This window comes from Urocitellus parryii, chromosome 15, assembly GCF_045843805.1.
Source record: "Urocitellus parryii isolate mUroPar1 chromosome 15, mUroPar1.hap1, whole genome shotgun sequence".
In the NCBI taxonomy this organism is placed as follows: Eukaryota; Metazoa; Chordata; class Mammalia; order Rodentia; family Sciuridae; genus Urocitellus; species Urocitellus parryii.
In genome coordinates this window covers 57,093,575-57,114,200 of record NC_135545.1, presented here as the reverse complement: position 1 = coordinate 57,114,200, position 20,626 = coordinate 57,093,575, and the positions used below count along the sequence as shown (strand labels likewise).

At 46.2% G+C, this 20,626-nt stretch overlaps 1 protein-coding gene across 3 annotated transcripts in view; it reads left to right on the top strand.

The window, feature by feature from the left end:
- Positions 1-20,626, top strand: part of Klhdc4 (kelch domain containing 4) — a 41,047-nt gene that overhangs the window by 10,665 nt on the left and 9,756 nt on the right. For all 3 annotated transcript variants that reach the window (XM_026401918.2, XM_026401919.2, XM_026401917.2), the window contains 4 exons: positions 975-1,073; positions 10,965-11,101; positions 18,764-18,856; positions 20,162-20,321. In XM_026401918.2, coding sequence (XP_026257703.2) covers positions 975-1,073; positions 10,965-11,101; positions 18,764-18,856; positions 20,162-20,321 — 489 coding nt within the window. The remainder of the gene's footprint in view (positions 1-974; positions 1,074-10,964; positions 11,102-18,763; positions 18,857-20,161; positions 20,322-20,626) is intronic.

Below are 20,626 nucleotides of genomic sequence, written 5' to 3'. Positions count from 1 at the left end.
GATCCCACGGGGCTGCGCATGCCAGGCAAGCTCTCTTCCACTGAGCTGTACATTTCCAGCCTTCAAGGTGGTTCCGAATGAAAAATAATGCTAATAAATTGTGGGGCTTTTATTTTTGAGTAGTCTAGAAAGCCCTGTGCATGAAGCAGAAAGCTGTGTTCACTTACCTCTGGCCTGCGAGGAGTTCTGTCAGTTCTTAGCCTTCTCTGCCTTTTCATGCATTCAAAAACTAGATTTGAGCTGGATGCAGTGGCATATGCCTGTAATCCCAGTGACTGGGGAGCTGAGGCAGGAGGATTGTAAGTTCAAGGCCAGCATCAGCAACTTAGACCCTGTCTCAAAATAAAAAATAAAAAGGATTGGGAATGAAGCTTAGTGGTAGAGCCCTGGATTCAATCCCCAGTGCGCCAAATCAGTCAATCTGTCCCCAAAAAATTAGGCTTGGGTTTGGAGAGTGAGGGTCTGGCTGATCAGCCAAGGCGACTGGTGCCTCAGAGCAGTAAACTGTGAGCATTTGGCTTCTGTCTGCAGGACCTCTGACTTTGTGGGAAAGAGCACCTAAAACAGCCCTTCTGTTTTCTACTTTCAGAGCAGTGTTCAACAGTGACATGAGATGTCGGCACTCTATTATGAAATGGGCTGTGCTTTAGATGGTTTGCTCAGCTGCTGGCAGATGTCAGTATTCTGGGCACGCTTACGGCAGGCTAGCTCAGCTGTGATATGTGGTCGGTTGGGTGTGTCAAATGCCTTTTCACTCAGAGTGGCAAGCAAATTAACCTACAGCAAGTTGTGGGGCGGCTGTCCTGTTGTCCCTGCAGATCTCAGGATCAGCACCCTACCTGCCTGTGTTGGTTTATAGTCCGTTGTTGGAGGGGACAAGCTTTCTGGGGATTTGTCATAGTGTCCTCCCCACATGCTGTCACTTTCTTGGAGCATGTCATTCATGATACTGAGGTTCCTCTTCCTTCCCACAGACTCTTCTGTATAACGAGCTCTATGTCTACAACATCAAGAAGGACACTTGGACCAAAGTGGACATCCCTGGTCCACCTCCAAGGCGCTGTGCTCACCAGGTAACCAGTACTGACCATCCTCCTTCCTCCCTCTTCCCAGGCTAGAGCCCAGGGTAGATACTTGCAGAGTCTGTGGAGGGCAGGTAACCTCGTGCTGATCTTCTTGGGCTCCGCTGTTTTCTAACCTGAACTCTTTACTAAGGTTCTTTGTGCTTGTAGTTCTTTACATGTGAGAAGGGGAGGTGGGGTGAAGATCACGTGAAATACCCACGTGTGAACAACTCATGTCTGGCCTGGCACATGATAGGCTAGTAAAAGGCTTGCTTCTCTTGTAAGTAAGAGAACCCCATAGGCCCAAGATCTGAACTAGGTGTTGCACAGGAGGAGATGGGATATCCAGGAAAAGGGCACTGGAGGAAGGAAAATAATTATTTTAGAATGAAGTGAGTCATGACAAAGAAGTAGTGTGGAGTTAGCATGTAGTTAGCCTGTTTCTGCTCTTTGCCTCTCTGGGAAGGAGTTCCTGGGCTCCATGGGTATGTGGGTCTGTCCATGGTCCTCGCTGCAGCTTTGCCCTGAGAGCAGTGGGGCTCGCTCGCTGCCCAGGAGGAAGGCAGGGAGTGGGTGTGAGGCACAGCTCTTCTGCCTGGACTGTGTCGGCAGATAGATGGCTGCAGTGGAGACCTAGGAGTGAGAGAGAATTGGTCTCCTGAGTCACTTGATGGTTGGTTCCCCCAAAGAAAACTGACCAAAACACACTGAAATGAAATTTATTTTCCATAAAGAAAGAATTTAAAAATTCCAGATGGGCCTGGCATACGAATGAACATGGTAATTTATGGGGAAGAGTCAACATGTACACACTTTTATGAAATAAGTACAATTTCACTGTGTCCATTGAGCCACAGAAACTGTTGGCCTCCTGCTAAGCGACAGCTCCTGCCACTCATCTGTGCAGGCCTTGTAGGAGTCCACTGTGTCCTTGCTAAAGAGAGTTACTGAATGGCTTTTATCTGCCAGGCCCTACTGTGGGTGCTGGGTTGTGGCCACAAGCCTTAGCTGTGTTCCTGTTTCTTGCCTCATCTGGTCCTGAGGGTGTGGGGCATGGATGGACTTGGCTGTCCCTCAGCAGAATCCCAGGCTGGTGGTAGAACCCATTCACAGCATGCTATTTTATGTTGGAGTCTATTGGTTGCTGCTTCTGGCCTTTGGGAAGAGGGTTGTGAACTTCAGGTTTTCCATTTATTCCAGTTAAAACCACAAGGAGGTCCAAATGCCTGGGACACAGACTCATGGGATGAGGAGGAAGTGGGTGATGAAGGGAAGGCCTTGCTCTGTGCTCTGAGTTGTTGAGGCATGTCCCAGGCGCTTGGTTCCGAGGCTGTGTTTGGCCTCCACTGGACCTGGAGAGTGGTGGTGGTTAGTCAGCTTGAGCAGAGCTTCAGGAGTGTTAGACACCTCTGTGCTACATATACATCCGGAAGGTGGTTTTTAAAAAGCTGTTTGTTTACTTCTGACCAAGTACATAAATGGTCACACAGATGATAGCTGGGGGAGTAAACTCTTATCAGTAAGCTGGACAATGCCGAGAACAGATAGTGGTCAGGGAGCCAACTGTGGTCAGTTCCAGCCCAGGACACCTGGGTCTCTCCAGAAGGGCCAGGTTTGTCCTGAGGGCTGCGTGATAGTTCCAACCAGACCTTCAAGTTATGTCCTCTAAAAGGAAAACACTCATCCTTATTTGGGAGGGATATCAGAGGAAGCAGTTTTAGTGTGCTTTTAAGTCTTTTAATCCTCAGACTTCCTTCTTGACCCTGAACCTCTTATGTTTTAAGATAAATTTCTTCTTCTGGGTATCTCTTACCAAATGATTGGTTTTTCTCCTACCTTAGCATGATTCAGAGTACTGTGTGCTGGTGGTTAGGTCAGTTTTAACTGGCAGTGAGCTTATTAAGAGGGTCCTTCTGCCAGACAGTGGTCCATTCTGTTTGTTTAATAATTTCAAAATGGAAAGAACATTGAACTTGTCCTCAGTTGAAATTTTGAGGCTGCTTTGTTGTGCTGGGGATCCCAGGGCCTCACACATACTAGGCATGCATTCTACCATGGAGCCACGTCCCCAGCCTTGAAACCTTTGGGTTTGAATTATAAGCTCCTATTGTTAGTGCCCTAGTTAGCCATTTCATTCTTCTGTTTTTTTCTTAATCAAAAAGTTTTCCCCATGTTTTTCCTGTTTAATGACTGACAGGTCTATATAATGGTCTTTACCCTAGAGAGTTGGTTCAAGATATTTGAACGGGCCAGATTATTTGAAATAACTAGAATTTCAGTGTGTGTCTTGCTGAACTAGAATTAACTGTGTGTTTTGAAAGCAGCATGGCTTCTCTGATGTCTTTGACACGCACACAGACTGATTTCTGTGGGAAATCTGGGCAGGTGCTTGGCTCAGGCGTCCTTGGTGCTTTTGGAAGACTCCCCATAGGTATATGTTTCTTTTGTGAGGTGGGGAGCTCTGTATTCCTCAATTCTTTTGGGATGACAAGTAGAGATTTTGTTTTATCATGCATTTCCTTAATAAGTAAAAAAGTAGTTTGGCAGAAGTACAGATTTAGTTTGTTATGGTTTATTTTTACTGTGCTCGTGGTAAGGGTCTTTCTGCAGGTGTGAGTGGAGAGTGGTCCCTGGGCTTTGCTCTTTAGTGGCCACTTGACAGCAAGCTTGGCTTCTTCAGCTCGACCGTTCTGCTTGTGTGGGTGGCCGTAGGTGACCACAGTCCTTTCTGTGAACCTTTAGGAGATGGTGCTGAAGTTGTGAAGTTTTGGGGACATAATGACTCTATTGCCTTTTATCTAGCAACTCTGAAAGCATTCTTTTTTTTATTTTTTTATTAGTTGTTGATGGACTTTATTTTATTTATTTATTTATTTATTTATATGCGGTGCTGAGAATAGAACCCAGTGCCTCACACATGTGAAGCAAGCACTCTACCACTGAGCCACAACCCCAACCCTGAAAGCATTCTTGAAAGAAAGTAGAAAGGTTCCAGGATACTTAAAAATCTCAGCATTACATCCAAACAGAAACAGTGTTTTCTTTAAGAATTTCTTTTTTTTAAAATTCTGATTTGTTTTATATGACAAAGGAATGCATTATAATTCATATTACACATATAGAGCACAATTTTTCATATCTCTGGTTGTATACAAAGTATATTCAAAGTATATTCACACCATTTGTGTCTTCATACATGTACTTTGGATAATAATGTCCATCTCATTCCACCGTCTTTCCTATCCCTGTGCCCTCTCTCTTCCCCTCCCACCCCTTTGCCCTATCTAGAGTTTTATTTATTTTTATGTGGTGCTGAGGCTCAAACCCAGGGCCTCGCACGTGCTAGACAATTGCTCTACCACTGAACACAACCCCAGCCCCTGATATTGGTTGTTTTAATCAATCATAGTAATAACCATTATTTATCAGGTGGCTAGTATGTGCCCAATACTGTTAAAACACTTCATGAACTAGATTTCTTTTTATAGTCATGTTTGTTGAGATATAATTTATATTTGGTACAATTTGTCCTATTTAGTTTTATAGTTATATGAATTTCGACAACACAAATATTAAAAAATGACAACATATATAATGGATATATAGTATTACAGTCAAGATACAGAATATGTTACCTTGTTCTCCTTTCTTTCTTTATAAAAATAAATAAATAAATAATAAATTATTTAATATTTATTTAAATATATTTAAATAAATAAATAATAAATAAATTAACCCAATGGGTTATCAATATAATTTGCAAAGAAAATAATTGTTAGGTATGTCATGTTCATTTTGTTTGTCCTAATAATTCTTTGGAATGTAATGTCTATTTAACACATAGCACACCTCAATTCAGATGAGACACATTTCCAATACTCAGTGGCCTCATGTAACCAGTGGCTGCCATATTCCCTCTTTTCTCCATCTTTCACTTTTGGTGAGACATATGCTATAGGCTGCATGATAAGTCCCCTGTTATGTGGTGTCTTGTTGAGTTCCTTCAGAAAGGGACACCAAAGAGATGAACTTAGAATATTCAAAAGTAGAATGAGGTGATTTATTCTTCCCTATAAGACTATTAGACTGTTAAGTTGGTTTCTTCATGCTTCAGTTAGGTCACCTCTACAAGGTTTTCATAATGGCTCTCTCTTCTTTCACCTCTTACCTCTCCAAGTCTACAGAAGGAAAGGTGCTTCACAAAATTTGTTGGTTTCCCTCAACCTTGCCCTTATCTTTATAAATACCTTATTAAACAATTTTTACCCTGATTCATCTCTTTCATCCTTGACTCTTGAATAATGGTTTTTTAATTATAAGAAAGTAAGATATACCTCATCTCATATCACAGGCAATGTATATACACAGACCAGATTAATTATATGTTAAAATATTATGCATAGAATGCTAAAACTTTTAAAAGAAAATATTTGGTAACTTTGCGAAGAGAAGTGGAAAATTAAAAATACAAAATAAACAAAAACCTGAAAAATCAGATGACATTGTAGTTAAAATTTTTATGTGTAAAAATTTATCAAAAAGGGTTGAGAGAGACGAATTGTATTACCGGTCATTTTTGTTATTTAGCTTGACTTGGTTTCTGCTTTGGTGGCTTTTCCTTTACTGTAGTTCTTCCCTTTGCAGATTTTCATTGTTTTCTTCATTTCCTCCTCGTGGAATATTTTGCCAAAAATGTTCTGTACTGCAGGCTTTCTTGCTGTAAATTCTTTTAGCCTTTGTTTATCATGGAAGGTTTTTATTTCATCATCAAATTTGAAGCTTAATTTTGCTGGATGTAAGATTCTTGGTTGGCATTCATTATCTTTTAGAGCTTGGTGTATGTTGTTCCAGGATCTCCTGGATTTCAGGGTCTGGGTTGAAAATTTTGCTGAGATCCGAACTGGTCTTCCCTTATAAATAATCTGATTTTTCTCTCTTGTGGCCTTTAAAATTCTATCCTTAATCTGTATACTGGGCATTTTCATGTGTCTTGGTGTAGATCTGTTGTAATTTTGTACACTTGGTGTCCTATAGGCCTCTTGTATTTGATTTTCTAGTTCATTCCTCATGCTTGGGAAATTTTCTGATATATTTCATTGAAGAGATTGTGCATTCCTTTGGTTTGAATCTCTGAGCCTTCCTCTATCCCAATGAATTTAAATCTGGTCTTTTGATGATATCCCATAATTCTTGGATGTTCTGTTTGTGGTTTCTTACCATCTTCACTGTGAGGTCAACTTTATTTTCAAGATTGTATATTTTATCCTCATTGTCTGAGGTCCTGTCTTCCAGGTGGTCTAGTCTGTTGGTAATACTATCTGTTGAGTTTTTAATTGGCTTATTGTTTCTTTCATTTCAAGGATTTCTGTTTGTTTGTTTTTCCCCCAGCAATCTTTCTTTCTTTAAGTAATCTCTTGCAGCCTGTGTTTGTTCTCTTATCTCTTTGTTTTTGCCTGTATCTGCTCCCTTAGGTCATTCTTTAACTCCCAGATCACTTTAGGTATGTGTGTTCTGAACTCCTTCTGACATTTCACCTAGTGCTCTATCTATGGTGTCTATTGTTGTGGTATCTCGGTTTGTTGGGGACACTTTCCTCCCTTGTTTTTTCATGATGTCTATGTGTCTTCCTCCCTTGCAGTGTAGAACCGAGGTATCACAGCTTCTGCCCTATTGTCTTATAGTGTCCCCATAGGTTACCAATACCTACCTCACTTTTAAGGGAGAGATCAATATTACAGCACTCAGTGTGCCCAACATGCAGCCATGTATCAGTTAGCTTCTCTTTTTACATTTAGAGTTTTGTCACTATAATCAGAAATGATGAGTTTTGTTATCTTCTACCTTATAGTCAATAGGTTTGTGACATGGTTTACAGTTTCTGGTGGTGGAAGGAGGGGCCTAGAGGGTTGGCTGAGATGTTCATGAGGTAGGATGTGGAACATGGAGGTATTAGATTATATGACTAGTGAGAGGGTGATCATAAGAAGGTGGCTGTTAGTAGGAGAAACAAGAGAGAGGCCACCCCAAGCCAGACTCCCTGTCACCTCAGCAACAGGATAACTGTTAGCATCCCTAGTAGAGAAACCTCTGGTGCAGCCAGGCCCACAGGGACCTTGGTGACATCTTACCAGGTCCTGATTGTTGTCCCTTGACAGAAGCGGCGCTATCCCAGTTACATGGCAGTGGCAGCCTCAAGCCTATATAGGCACTTGATATTGGGCTGTGGAGCCATGCTTTGGTGAAAAGGGACCCCAGCCCCAGTGGCTGGCTCTCCGGATCTCCAGGCTGCAGGGTGATGGTGGTGGTTGTGGTGGGGGGCAGGCCTTTCCTCTGGGTCTTCAGACTGCCATGTCGGATTTGTTGATTTCTGTTTACAATTTTTCTTTTCGATAATTCCTACACTTTGTTGTTTCCTTCCTTTCACTTTGAGTCTGATTTACTTTTTCTAGGCTTCTAAGGTGGAGGCCTGACTTCTTTCAGATGGTTCCTAACAGCACTTAAAGCTGTGCATGTCCCTCTGGACATTGCCTCACTGCTCCTTGTACACTGGACCTGCTGCTGTGTTTCGTGTCACTCTGATTGAAGTAAGGTGCTTTAGATGTCTTCTTTGACCCATGGTTACAGAGGTTAGAGTGTGTTGTTTAATTTATGAATATTTGGGGATTTTTCAAGAGGCCTGTTGTTATTCGTGTCCAATTCTGTTGTGGAGAGCACCTTGTATGATTCAGTCCTTTCATGTTTGAGATTTACTTTTTGGCCTAAATTGTCCTGTCTGGGTGCCTGTCCTGTGCGGGTTGCTGAAGCACTTGTTTTCTCTAGCTGTTGTATACAGCGTCTTGTTAGGTGGGGTGGCTGGTGGCGGTTAGTTCTTCCCTGGTCTTGCTGACTCTGCCTGATGACCTTAGCTGTCCTCAGGTTCCTTTGTCTGCGGTTACACAGCTGCCTCCTTATCGCTGGGCTGTCTCCTTATCTCAGGCTCAGGATTGCCTGCTATAACTTTTTCCTTCCTCTGACTCTTGACCTTTTTGACCCCTGACTATTTAAAGTGCACTTCTTGTGAACAGTGCTATGATTGTGTTGTGTTTCACATCAGCTCCCAACTCTGTGGTCTTTGCTTTTTAATTGGTGTGTATTCTTCTCATCTTCAGTGTAATTACTGATTCTGTCATCAGGTTCCTGCTGTTTCGTCCCAGCTGTTCTGTATTTCTATACTTTGTGTTTTTTCCTGCCTTCTTTTGCCTTTTAATATCTCATTTTAGTTTTCCTCTTGGCTTATCAGCAGTTCCCTGTTTGTTTTGTTTTAGTGATTGCTCTGTGGTTTGCAGTGTACTTGCTCATCTTATGGTGGTCTGTTTCAAATACTGTGCCACGTCTCATCAACTGGAAGAACTATGGTGGAGGCCCACATGTTTCCTTCTGTTCTTTGTGCTATTATTGACAAATATCTTCTGTGTGTTTTATAAACCTTACAATGCGGTGTTACTCTTTTTGATTTAGACTTGTTTTTTAAAGAAATTTTAAAAGGAGAAAGAATCTTATGTTGACTTATTTACCTTTTCCAGCATCCTTCATTCCTTTGTGTAAATCCAGGCTTTCTGTTGGTAATGTCCCCAGTCTGAAGAACGTCTCTGGTCATTTCTTGTACAGGTCTGCTGCAAACAAGTTTTTTTCAACTTTGCTAGAGAAAAATGTCTTCATTTTGAAGGTTATTTTTGCTAGATATGGAATTCTGTTAACAGTATTCTTTGAGCATTTGAGAGAGGTCCTGTTTTATGATATTTTTTTCTTTTGAGAGGCTCGTGGTTGTGTGTGTGTGTGTGTGTGTGTGCGTGCGTGCGTGCGTGCGTGCGTGCATGCTGGGTGGGCCCAAGCCTTGAGCCTTCTGTGCAGACCTCTACCTTTGTCCCCCCCACCCCAGGGCTCCAGCCTTAGCTCTCCTGTACCAGGCTGCCCATTTGGCCGTTCGTTCTTTTTTTTTTTTTTTTTAATTTTTTTAAACATTTATTTTTCAGTTATCGGCAGACACAACATCTTTGTCGGTATGTGGTGCTGAGGATCGAACCCGGGCCGCACGCACGCCAGGCGAGCGCGCTACCGCTTGAGCCACATCCCCAGCCCCTAGCCGTTCGTTGTTAACTCGCCTGTGTGTTTCATACCTGTCTTTCCCTCCCAAGGATGCTTAAAAGATTTCTCTTTATTATTGCTTTTCCTTCAGTTCAGTTTTGCTCTATCTTTGATTTTCTTTGAGTTGCATATATGTTAGACTGTTTAATGTTATCCAGCCTGATAATCTTTCCCTCTCCCACTCTGGTTTTTTAAAAATTTCTGTTTAATTTGGTGTAGTTTCTGTTTGTCGTCTCCAGGATCAGTCTGTGCTCTGTGAACTAACGAAACGTATTTCATTCTGTAGTCTGTATTGAAAAGCCCTAGCACTTGTGTGGTTCTTGATCACAGCTTCTATTTCTCTTATGTTGTTTTCTTTTAAATCTTTGAACATAGTGTGTGTTTTAAAGTCCTTGTCTGCCAGTTCTCCCATCTTTGCCACTTTGACCAGCTGTGCCGACTAGCCACTTCTAGGGCAGTTCCGTGAACTGAGCTTTCTCCTTCCTGGGTTCACATTTTCCTACTAGTACTGTGTGGTTAGGTGCTGGGCTTTGTAAAAGCTGCCTGTTTCCATCTTTCAACAGAGGGTGAGTATTGTCTTGATTGGACTGTGAGAGCAGTGGCCTGATCAGTCCATCCTGGTTTGAATGGACTGACTGGACTGGGTGGTAACTATAGGCAAGTAGGCGTGGCTGAGGAGGTGAGTTCTCTGCCCCGTGACCCTTCCCCCTTCTGCTTCCTGATGACCATCATGAACTTGGAGCTGTCCTCTGCTGGGCCCTTCCCCGTGATGTGCTGCCTCACCTTGGGCCCAGAGCAGTGGAATTGGCTTTCTCTGGAGACTCTACTGCCAGAGTCCCTAGAGGAGCAAGTCCTGTGGGCCTCACGCCTAGAGCCCGTGTCTTCCTTTTTGTTAGCAGTGTCTAATGACTGTTGAGGAGTGCCCCTGCTGCAGCTGTTGGAGACCTTGTGGGTTTGCCCCCTGCTATCCTCAGGTCCTTTGCACTGTTCAGCCCAGGGAACGCTTCCCATGGTAGTGGTCCAGAGACCCCAGCTTTCGCTCATCATGATCCATTTTGTGTACTGTAACACAATATCATAGTCTGGGTAGTTGTATTAAGAACAGAGGTTTATTTCTCACAGTTCTGGGGCTGGGAAGTTCAATGCTGAGTGCCAGTCTCTGGTGAGGACCCAGGTGCTATGTTATAACATGGCAGAGGGCATTGAGCATCAAGAGAGCCCACTGTTTTGATAAAGCCCCCCTGCCATCACTGATCACTGGTGAGGGTGGAGCCCTAGGACCACAGCACCAGAGAGAGCCTGTTTTCAGTCTGTCCTGTGGATGAGAGGGCCTTTCAAAGCATAGCCACTCCTACCTTTCAGTCTTCAGAAGTGAACGTTAGTGACACTCCACAGATGTTTCTGTATTACACGTGCATTTTTTAATTTCTGGGGGTAGTTTTAGGTGTGTAGTGCTAGGAAAGGGTAATGAGGATTGAAACAGCTTTATTGTAGATATTTAATAAAGAGAAAGTAGGGTTGGCTTGTGTTATAACTATTATTATGCTCCATTTTAACAGGCTATGGCATTGTGTGCCTTTAAGTGGAAGCTCATTTTGCAGTCTGGGAGGGCATGAAAGTGAAGTGGAGTTCTGACTGAGGACAGTGTGCCTCGCAGAGGATTTCAGGATTCTTCCCCCAGAGGCAGGAGATGTTGGCTGGTTCCCAAGCTCTCTGGCCCTCTGGGACTGGCTAGCTTCTCTTGCGTGGCCTGACTTGTTGCCTTTCTTTTGACAGACCGTGGTGGTGCCTCAGGGCGGCGGACAGCTGTGGGTCTTCGGTGGGGAGTTTGCATCTCCCGATGGAGAGCAGTTCTACCATTACAAGGACCTCTGGGTCCTGCACTTGGCCACCAAGACCTGGGAGCAAGTCAGGTAAGGTCCTGGACAGGAGCCGAGCCCTGGACTTGCCCTTCTGTGCCAAGTTCTGCACGAGGGAGCAGGGCTGGTGGGGCCCTGGTTGTAGGCCCCAGTGGTGACTGAGCTGTGGAGGAAAGGCTCATGCTCTCTTTGGACCTGCACAGGGAGGCCTGGATGAGGAAGGCTGCCGGCTGCCCAGTGGTGCCCGGGCTGCACTGGCAGTGTGTTCGAGCCTGTTCCATGCTCCTCCCACGTCACCTCTGGTGCTCCTTGCGGTGGGCCCTCTGTCTTTTCCCAGCTGTGGGGTGGTAAGGCAATTCTGCAGCTCAAGCATGCCAGAAACAAAGCCGATCCCTTGGGTGTGCTTTCCTCAAAGGAAGTGCTCCTTCTGAGTGGGGTGGGGGTGGGAATGTGGCGCAGGGACCAGCCTGTACGTTCCTCCTCGGGAAGCTAGGCTGGTTCTGTGGTTTGCACAGCCCTGGCAGCTGGGCCTGGCAGCAGCCACTGAGAATGGAGACTCTACCAGGCTCTTTTGGTAATATATCCTCTGTCTCCCCAGACAGAGAAAGGTGTGCCGCTTCTGCCTGCTTGGTACAGCCCACAGCCGTGTTGGCCAGGCTTCCAACAGGCCGACATTAGCACAGGGCTAAGGAGCCCAGTTGCACTCCCCTTTCTTGTGCGGCACTGGGAAAGGTTACTCAGGAGGCACCACAATCAGGAAATTATTTCATACTAAAAATTGTTTTTGCCACTTATATATTGAACCTTAACTCAAATTTGTGTAGACCTAGACCATGTTTATTCTCTTTTGTTTTGCTTTAATTATTCCTTTCAAAACCCAGTTGTGCTTATTTGCTTGTTGGGTCCTTTTTGAAAAACATATTCTTGATGTTTAGTGCATTTTATCAGCCTCAGCAGTTTCCATCCATAACTGAGGTGGGCACAGGTAGCAGGTCCTCGAGAGCTTTCGCTTCACCTGGTAGCTCCCCTCAGGCCTACTGTTGACTGGCACTGCTGTGGGACATGGCTGCGGTGACACTCTGAGCCGTTTGTGGCATGAACATTTTCTCCTGTCTGCAGGCTTTGCTGTTTCGTTTCTCTTCCAAGGACACAGGAACACTCTTGAGATGTGGTCACTCGGGGTTAGCCCTGCCACTGTCCTTCTCACCTCAGTGTGTGCCAGCAGTTGGGCTGGATTGCATCTGCAGGATGTGGAGGCAGCCGGCTTAAGTGGAGGTGGTACTAGCAAGTAGCTCATTACTTAGATGCTTCCTATTGTGAAAACAGGAGAGGTTTAAAGTGTATTGCACAAACTGGGGAAGGCTTTTTTTTTTTTTTTTAACTCAGGTGAGAGTGCAAACCTTAAATGTAGCTGCCATTTTTTGCTCCTTGGTGGCAGCCTGCAGGACGGTGGCTACTTTATGTGCTTTATTTTTTCTGTATAGATCTCTGTGTGGAGCTAGCTGGTGATGGTTTCTTGTTGAGAGCCACAGCTGAGTCGGAATGGCCCCTGGCATTTTGCCAGTAGTATTAGTTGAGACGCGAGCCATTAAGATGATGCTGGATTGATTCAATTGAGTATTAGACCTTTACTGTCCGGTAATAGGATGGCTCTTGCTGCCTTGGATGCCTGCTACGTTGGAGTTCCCGTTGAGTTCTCCCGGGGTTCCGAGAGTGAGTGTGTGCGCAGCCCGGGAGAGGGAGTTCCGGTTGGTGTGTGGTGTGTTCCTGAAGGAGCGGCGTGGGTGGCGTTCGGGAGAGTTCCCGGGGAACGTGTGTGGAGTGTGCTGGTGGAGTTCAGAAATAAAGTTTGTTCCTGCTTGAGTGGCTCGTGATTTGTGCCCAGCCAGACTGCGGCAGTTTCTGACTCTGAGTGGCTTGAGTGTTTGCTGATGAGGGAGGCAGGGAAGGTGGACAGATCCAGAGATACTGGTCTTGGTAGCCAGGGTGCGATCCCTGGTCCAGGAGGGGCACATGAGCATCTTGGATTGGAGAGATAGAGCTCATTTTGAGTATTAATTAGGAAGTCAGGAAAATGAGGCTCTCCCGTCTACCTCACTTGTGACTGTGGCCTGCCATGCTGGGTTTGTCTTGCTGGGCTCATGCATCCTCTACACGGGCTCATCAGAATACACTCTCTCACTAATGTGAATCTTGAGAGACTCGTCTCTTGCATGTGGCCAGGGTCCATTCACTTGTTACAGAATAGTCCTGCATTTGGCCTGTATGTTCTGAAAGCTACTGCTGCAGTGCTTATAGGTGGTCCTGTCCTTTCCTTGTCTGGTGATAGACAACGGTGTACATTGCCGTGAGTCTGCTGCGGCACAGGGTGAGGCTTTGTGCTGTGGCACCCTTGTGTGATGGGCAAGCATCTTCCAGACTCCGTGCTGACTGATGTGACCAGCACCCATTCCTGTGGCATCTCCAGCCTCTTGCTCTTTCTGTTCCAGTGGGTGTTTATTCATTACCTTGACAGTGAGTGGTCACTTGTGCTTGGGAGCGTGATGGGCACTGGTGTCATACCCCCATCGGAGAACCCTAGTGCTAGTGCAGTGTCAGCTGCCGCTTCCTCTGAGGATGTCAGACACATATGACTGCTTTAGCAGCTGTTGGGAGATTTCCTTCAGGCTGTCTGGAGTGAGGAGGGCCCATGGTTGAGTCGGCAGCATAGCTTCTGTGTGCCAGCCATGTTTGTCGTCTCCAGTGAGGGGAGTGAACAGTCATCAGGGTGGGGCTCGGGCTCCTGTTTGGTGGTGGGCTGCAGAGAGAGGGCCGGGAACAAGCATGAGGCTGCGTAGAAGGTCTGTCTGTTCACCAGCAGAGCAGCTGGACCCGCAGCAACAGAAAGCCTGGCCACTGGCCTCTGCAGATGTCTCTCCACAAGATAGGTGGGCCATGGGGCCAGGGCCTGGCCCCTGGGGAGGAGGCAGGGACAGCAGGAGGTGCCTTCCCCTGCTGGCAAGTTGCTGAACAGAGGCTATCACGCAACAGCACCTGTTCAGTGGGTTTTGTGGCTGCTTTGCTGTGTGACATGCCATAAGTGACTCCTTAAAAATGTACAGTTCAGTTGTTTTAGCATGTTCGGAGTATGCAGCCAGCACTGTCATTTAGAACATTCCCATCCACCTGAAGAGAAACTCCATGCCTTTCCTCGCAGCCTCCCTCGGTCTTCCAATTCCCCACTGTCTGTCTCCGTGGGTTTGCCTGTTCTGGGAATTGCACATGAATGAGGTCCTGCAGTACACGTCTGTTCTCTTGTGCTTGCTGTCACTAGGTGTCACACATCGAGGTCGCTCATATTGTAGCAGTTGTGAGATCTTTGTTCCTCCTTAGGGATGAATGACAGTCCCCTACCTGGGTGTTCATCCGTCTGTTATTGGACCCTTGGGTGGTTTCCACATGTTTATATGCATCAAATTGCTTAGTAGAGGAGCAAGAAAATTTTGTTAATGTGTGTGTGTGTGTGTGTGTGTGCGTGTGTGCACGCTCGCGTGCTGTTTCTTCCTGATTTGAGGAAGGAGCCAGCATTTGGCCTGTAGCTAAACCCTCTGAGTGTCAACGTGGTAAAGCAGCTTGTTAGTGCCTAGAAAAGACTTGTTAGCAAAATGAGTCGGAGGTGTTTTTCAGCCCTATGCGGAGGGCAGCAAGGCGTCGGCTGGAGTCAGTGGTGCCACATTCCAGTGTGGAGCTGCCAGTGGCACCCAGATGCTTCCTCTGCCCAGGTGAGCTGGGTCAGCTCATGGCCTGCATGTTTCTTGGGTGTGGACTGCCTGCTACATGTCTGCAGCTGTTCTGCTGTGTAAGGAGGCTCATTGTGGCTAGAGTATGACCAGTTTGTAGCAACACTAAGGGGGTAAAGCATGGGATATGTGAAGTTTAAAATGTATTAGGATGGGTAGCCAGTTTTTGACACATCTGCAGGTGCTGAGGCCTGAGCTTGGTGGTGGTTGACACCACACTGTTATGGTCTAAGTTCTAGCTCTGCCATATACTGCCTGCTGGGCTTCTTAGCTTATAGGTGGGTCTCGATTTTCTCATCTGTGAAACAGAAATAAAGGTAATACGTGTACCATGAGGTATAAATGCACACAGGAGAACTGTGCCCATCCTGAATGAGCACTGTACCAGTGGTGCTTTCACTGTTAATAGTCTTGGTTTGAGCAACACAGGGACATTATATGTCCAGGCTGCCTGAATCTGAGAGATGGCTACTGATCCTGCCTGCTGGGATTGAATACCCTCGCTTGTTTGGTGGGTGTGGTGCAGGAAAAGTAGGGCCGAGCTGCAGGGGAGTGCTTTGGGGAACAGAAGGGCCTGCTCTTGCACTGTGTCCTGCTTGGGCTATCCTGGGCCTGTGCTTGCAGGGTGCACTACTAGACCTCGTTCCCTGTTGGATGAGCTGTGTGACCTCGAATCTCAGGGTCATGATAGGAGCTGTTCCTTTGCCCATCAAAGGCCTCGGGGCTGTACTGTGTGTTTATAGCTGTGAGTTTTATCACGTGTGCTGAGTGCTCGGCTGTTTGCTTGCTGAGCCTGTGTAGCTATCTGATGCTCAGACATCTCCTGTGAATGTCATCACAGTGGCCCAGTAGGTGGCCTGGTGACAATGGCTGGCAGTATGCCCCGTGGGAATGCCATTCTGTGCACATCCCCCAATGAGCTGAGTGCTCTGGCACCCACAGCATTATATTTGTACTGTATATAGACATCTGCCTGAGTGGGTCACGCTGATTCGTGAGGACTCTACATTTAGGACTGACAGCAATTGAAAAGCCTGGCCTTCTTTTCTTCTCTTGTCTTTTTTTGGAAGGGGTGGCTTTATTTTCCAAAGGGAAATAGATTATTCTTTTAGTTACACAGTGGCACTTGACTGCTGCCACGAAACATTGGGCTGAGTCCTTCATTCCTGACAAAGCTGGAGGCTGAGACACCCAGGGGCTTTCTGTACAGGAAGCTGGCAGAAATCAGACCCCAGTCTCATGGGCTCTTGTGGGTCAGAGGTAACCAGCTGGCCGATGGGCCTTGGCTCCCATTACTGGACGGACACTGGAAGCATCCAGGGTCTCCTCTGTGTCTGTTGTGGAGTAGACGTACCTGTGAGCACAGTGGCTTAGAGTTGAATGAAAGTCTCTTCCCTGGATCCTTCTTATAAAGTGACATATCAAAACACTTCTCAGAAAGGAACGTGGCCCTGTGCCCAGTGTGTGGAGGGCATGTGTCTGCACTGTCCTTTGCCTTGGGACAGGGGCAGCTCACTGAGAGCTGGGCCTGTGCTGTGGTGAGAGCCAGATAGTTCCCAGAAAGCCTCCTGTGGTGTTGTCATAGTGTGCCCCAGACCCTCTCTTCTGAGCCCTGTCACATTTTGTATTTGTGATTGTGAATTGTGGCAAAAAACTTGGTTACTAAATTCGTGGGTGATAGAAAGCCAGGACAGAAAGCAGGTAAATTGGTTAACAAATTCAGCATCCAAATCCATCTTCAAAGAACCAAATCTTTCAACATGGAATTTACATGTAAGACTTATGTAAGTGTAAGATATAGGAGCTGGGCCTGAAAAGCCCCCTTAGAAGAGAAAAAGGCTCTGCTACACTGCGGTCCCCCCAGGCATCAGTAGGTGACGAGGCCCCCTGAGGGGCTGAGGCCTGTAGGATTCAGTGTCAGGAGGAGTGCTTGCCTCCGCTGACATTCTGTGGACAGCGAGGCTGTGAGATTCTGTAGGGCACATGCCATTTGTGGAATTTTACATGTCCATTTTGGGGACAGCTGTATAGCGTGCACAGAAATAAATGAGAAATAATGCATTGTAGAAATAGGTGTCAACATGTGTGATTCAGGTTGTGACTACTGCTCTGCAGCCTGGAGTTGAGCCACCTCGGGGTCAGTGGGAGGGCCAGGTGGTTGAGGCTCATCCTTTGCCACGGTCTTGGGATCGTCCCCTGGTGGCCTTGCTGGCTCTTGACAAGACCCTGCCCTGGTGTTAGCTGTTCTAGATCTCCAGGCAAGAGTCCCTGTGCTGTGCTGCAGCCTGCAGCCATGCCCTCTCTTGGTGTGAGCCAGGCTTGTGCTCACTGGAGAAGGCTCAGGAAATGCAAGAAGCTGGAGAGAAACGAAGCCCCTGGAAGCCCGTTCAGAGATGTGTTGAGTCACCTGCTTTTCCATTACTGTTTTACAAGCACTTCCTGTGAGGAGAAATATCTTAATCTGAATTTTAAAACTCTTGCTCAGATGGAGGTGCATGGTCTGTCTACTTTGATCTGTAGTTCTTTAATTACAGGTTGATTATGTTTTTGTTTTCCATTATTTGTATATTCTGAAGAATTACTTCTTTTTTCTGTTGCTTTTTTATTGCTGTGTATTTTCACGTTTGTTTTATTGAGGTATAGTTACAAAAAAATGCACACCTTCTGGGTATACAGGTAGGTGAGTGTCAGCTGCTGCAGCTGAGATGCAGAACATATCCACCACCCCACCAAGTCCATTCCCAGCCCCGTCCCCTGCAGCTGCCATCAGCCCCAGGTTAATCTTGTGAAGCTCTCGTGTAAGGGGAGTCATGCATGGTCTGGAGCTCTGTCAGCACTGGCTGTGTCTGGAGATGTGTGTGTGTTGCCCAGAGTGTCCACCTTCCACTGCACCCTGCGGTTGGGAGAAAGCCTCTGTGAGTGTGTGTTAGCCTTCGTGTGACCCAGTTCTTCCTGGTGTGCAGGAAGCCCTCAGAGTGACTGTAGGGCTCAGGCTCCTCCAGTGCTGATGGACACGTGGCGTTTCTTCTCACGTGCTCTCATGGTGGTGGCAGGAAGCTGTGTGGCTTTAGTTTGCATTCCCTGACCACTAATGATATGTTGAGCGTTCTTGTATTTTTATTGATCATTTTTACGTCTTTCTTTTTCTTCCACTGACACCTTATGAACTTCCTATTCATATTTTTGCCGTTTTTGTTTTATGGATTTTTTTCTGTGCCAGGGATGACACTTGCTGGGCAAGCACTCTGTCACTGAGCCACACTCCCAGCCCTTTAATTTGAGAGAAGGCCTCACTAAGTTTCTCTGGCCCCAGGCTTGGGATCCTTCTGCCTCGACCTGGGAGTTGCTGGGATCACGGGTGCATGCCCTCTGTTCAGTTGTGCCAGTGTTTTATGGGGTTATTCATTATAGCATTAAGATGGAATTCTGTGTGCGCCTGTTAGTGGTGTCAAAATGCATGCACCTGGCTCAGTGGTGCATGCATTTTGACATTCTTTATTAGATGGAACCTACTTTACTGTGTTCTGCCCAATAAATCTTTATCTACTTCAAGGCCACAGAGATTTTCTTCTGTTTTATACCAGAAGTTTTATAATAGCTAGCTAGACTGTCAGGATGGTTTTAGTAGCTTGTGATCAAATTAAATGGTACTCATCAAGTACTTAGAACAAAAAAATGTAAAATGTCATTTTTTTTTTTTTGAGAGAGAGTGAGAGAGAGGGACAGAGAGAGAGAGAGAGAGAATTTTAACATTTATTTATTTTCTTAGTTCTTGGCAGACACAACATCTTTTTGTTGGTATGTGGTGCTGCTGAGGATCGAACCCGGGCCGCACGCATGCTAGGCGAGCGCGCTACCGCTTGAGCCACATCCCCAGCCCCTAAAATGTCATTTTTTAAAAAGCAACTGGAATAACTCCCCCTTCCCTTTATTTTAGATCAGCTGGGGGTCCTTCTGGCCGGAGTGGACATCGGATGGTGGCATGGAAAAGACAGTTAATCCTTTTTGGTGGATTCCATGAGAGCACAAGGTTGGTACCAATAGCAGAAGTCTTTCCTGGAGCATTTAGGGGCAGACCTTTTACCATTCTGAGTAAACATGGAAAATACTGCCCTCTGAAAGCAGGGCCAGCTCTCTGGGCACATATAGCTTGGCAACCATGCAGGACAGCTGGGGAATGAGTCGGCAGTGCACTGATTACCTGCTGTGTGCAGGGCAAGATTAGCCAGCCCTTCCTTTTTGTTTCCAGGTTCTAAATCAAGTTTTGCAGAGGTTTTAACTTGTATCCATTTTAAAATCATAACATTTTTAAAAACTGTATGTTATCTTGTTTGAAATGATCTAAGATGTATTTCAGACCTACAGAAAAGCAGTGATGCTCTAGGAGATGTGGTTTGACTTCCAAATGCCAACCCTCTGCGTTTGCTTGGGAGCATTGCTCTTAGCTGACCTGCAGCATAGAATTCCATTACTGACAGCGCCCAGCTTGAGTATGGTAGTCTGTCCTCTGTGGGAGGCGTAAGTCTGAGTGGCAGCCAGCAGGCCGAGGCCCATCCTCACAGCTGCGGTGTGCAGGGGAGTGACCCGCCCAGCACCTGCATTCTCATGCAGGATTTGTCACTTTGCACGTGTTGTCGAGCCACCTTGCTCTTTCCATTCCAAGGAACAATGGTTACTTCTGACCAGGGTAGATCCTCTCCTTTGCCTCTTGTTGAATGCTGTGTCACGCAGAGCTGGAGAGCAATGTCCTGTTCTGTGACAGTTACCTGGTGACAGCAAGTCTCCTCATTCCCCTTCCAAGTTCTGTCTATGGGCTGTCTTTTTGTGCGATGTCCCTGGGCATTGAGTCAGGTGGGGCCCCAGGCTGTTCCTCGTGCCTTGCCTAGGTTGTGGACACGGACTCTGCTTCTGTCCTTCAGTTCTGGGGATGCTGTGCCCCCTCATTCATACCCCTCCCTTTCAGTCCAGGGTCTCGCCCCAGTTCTTGCCAAGCTATGGATAGCTCCATCCTCGTGATTCAGTCAGACACCACAACTCAGTGTTGGTGTTATAGTTGCACAGAATAACCTAATGTAATTATCTGGGAGACTGCCATTTTGTCAGTGGGTAGAGGAAATGTGGTATGACTTTCAGGTTAAGTTAATCTGCTTCTGTGGGCTGGCATCATTTCTAGTTTCCAAATGCAAACTCACAAGTTTGCAGTCCTTCATATGAGTTTACGTGTGGAGCAGACAGATAACTTAGTTCAGCTTTAATTTAGATCAAGTGCACTTCTCAGTGACCTGTGTCCTCCGTGGTCCCAATGTGATGGCCTGTGTTCCTCTGTTCCACCCAGGGATTACATCTACTACAATGACGTGCATTCCTTCAACCTGGATACCTTTGTGTGGAGCAAGCTGTCCCCGTCAGGAACCGGGCCCACGCCCAGGTCAGGCTGCCAGATGTCTGTCACTCCCCAGGGCAGCATAGTCATCTATGGGGGCTACTCGAAGCAGGTGAGACCTGGTGTGCAGGAAGTAGAGGAATTTCGGTCTGCTGTGTGTCAATGTCACCAGTAATGGAAGCTTCCAAATGAGAGGACGACATTTGTTTAATATAAACAACTCTGTTGAATTTGAAATGGATAGATATAACGTCAGTCTCTTTGTCTTACCTACATTGAGATTTTTAAGTCCTTTTGATGGTCTAGTCTGAATCGTCCTAGAACACTGCAGTGTGACTAATTCTGTTTTGAGGTCTTTCTCCCTAAGGCCTAGAGACTGACAACCATGTGGTATTCTGTCGTAGAACAGGCGGTGCT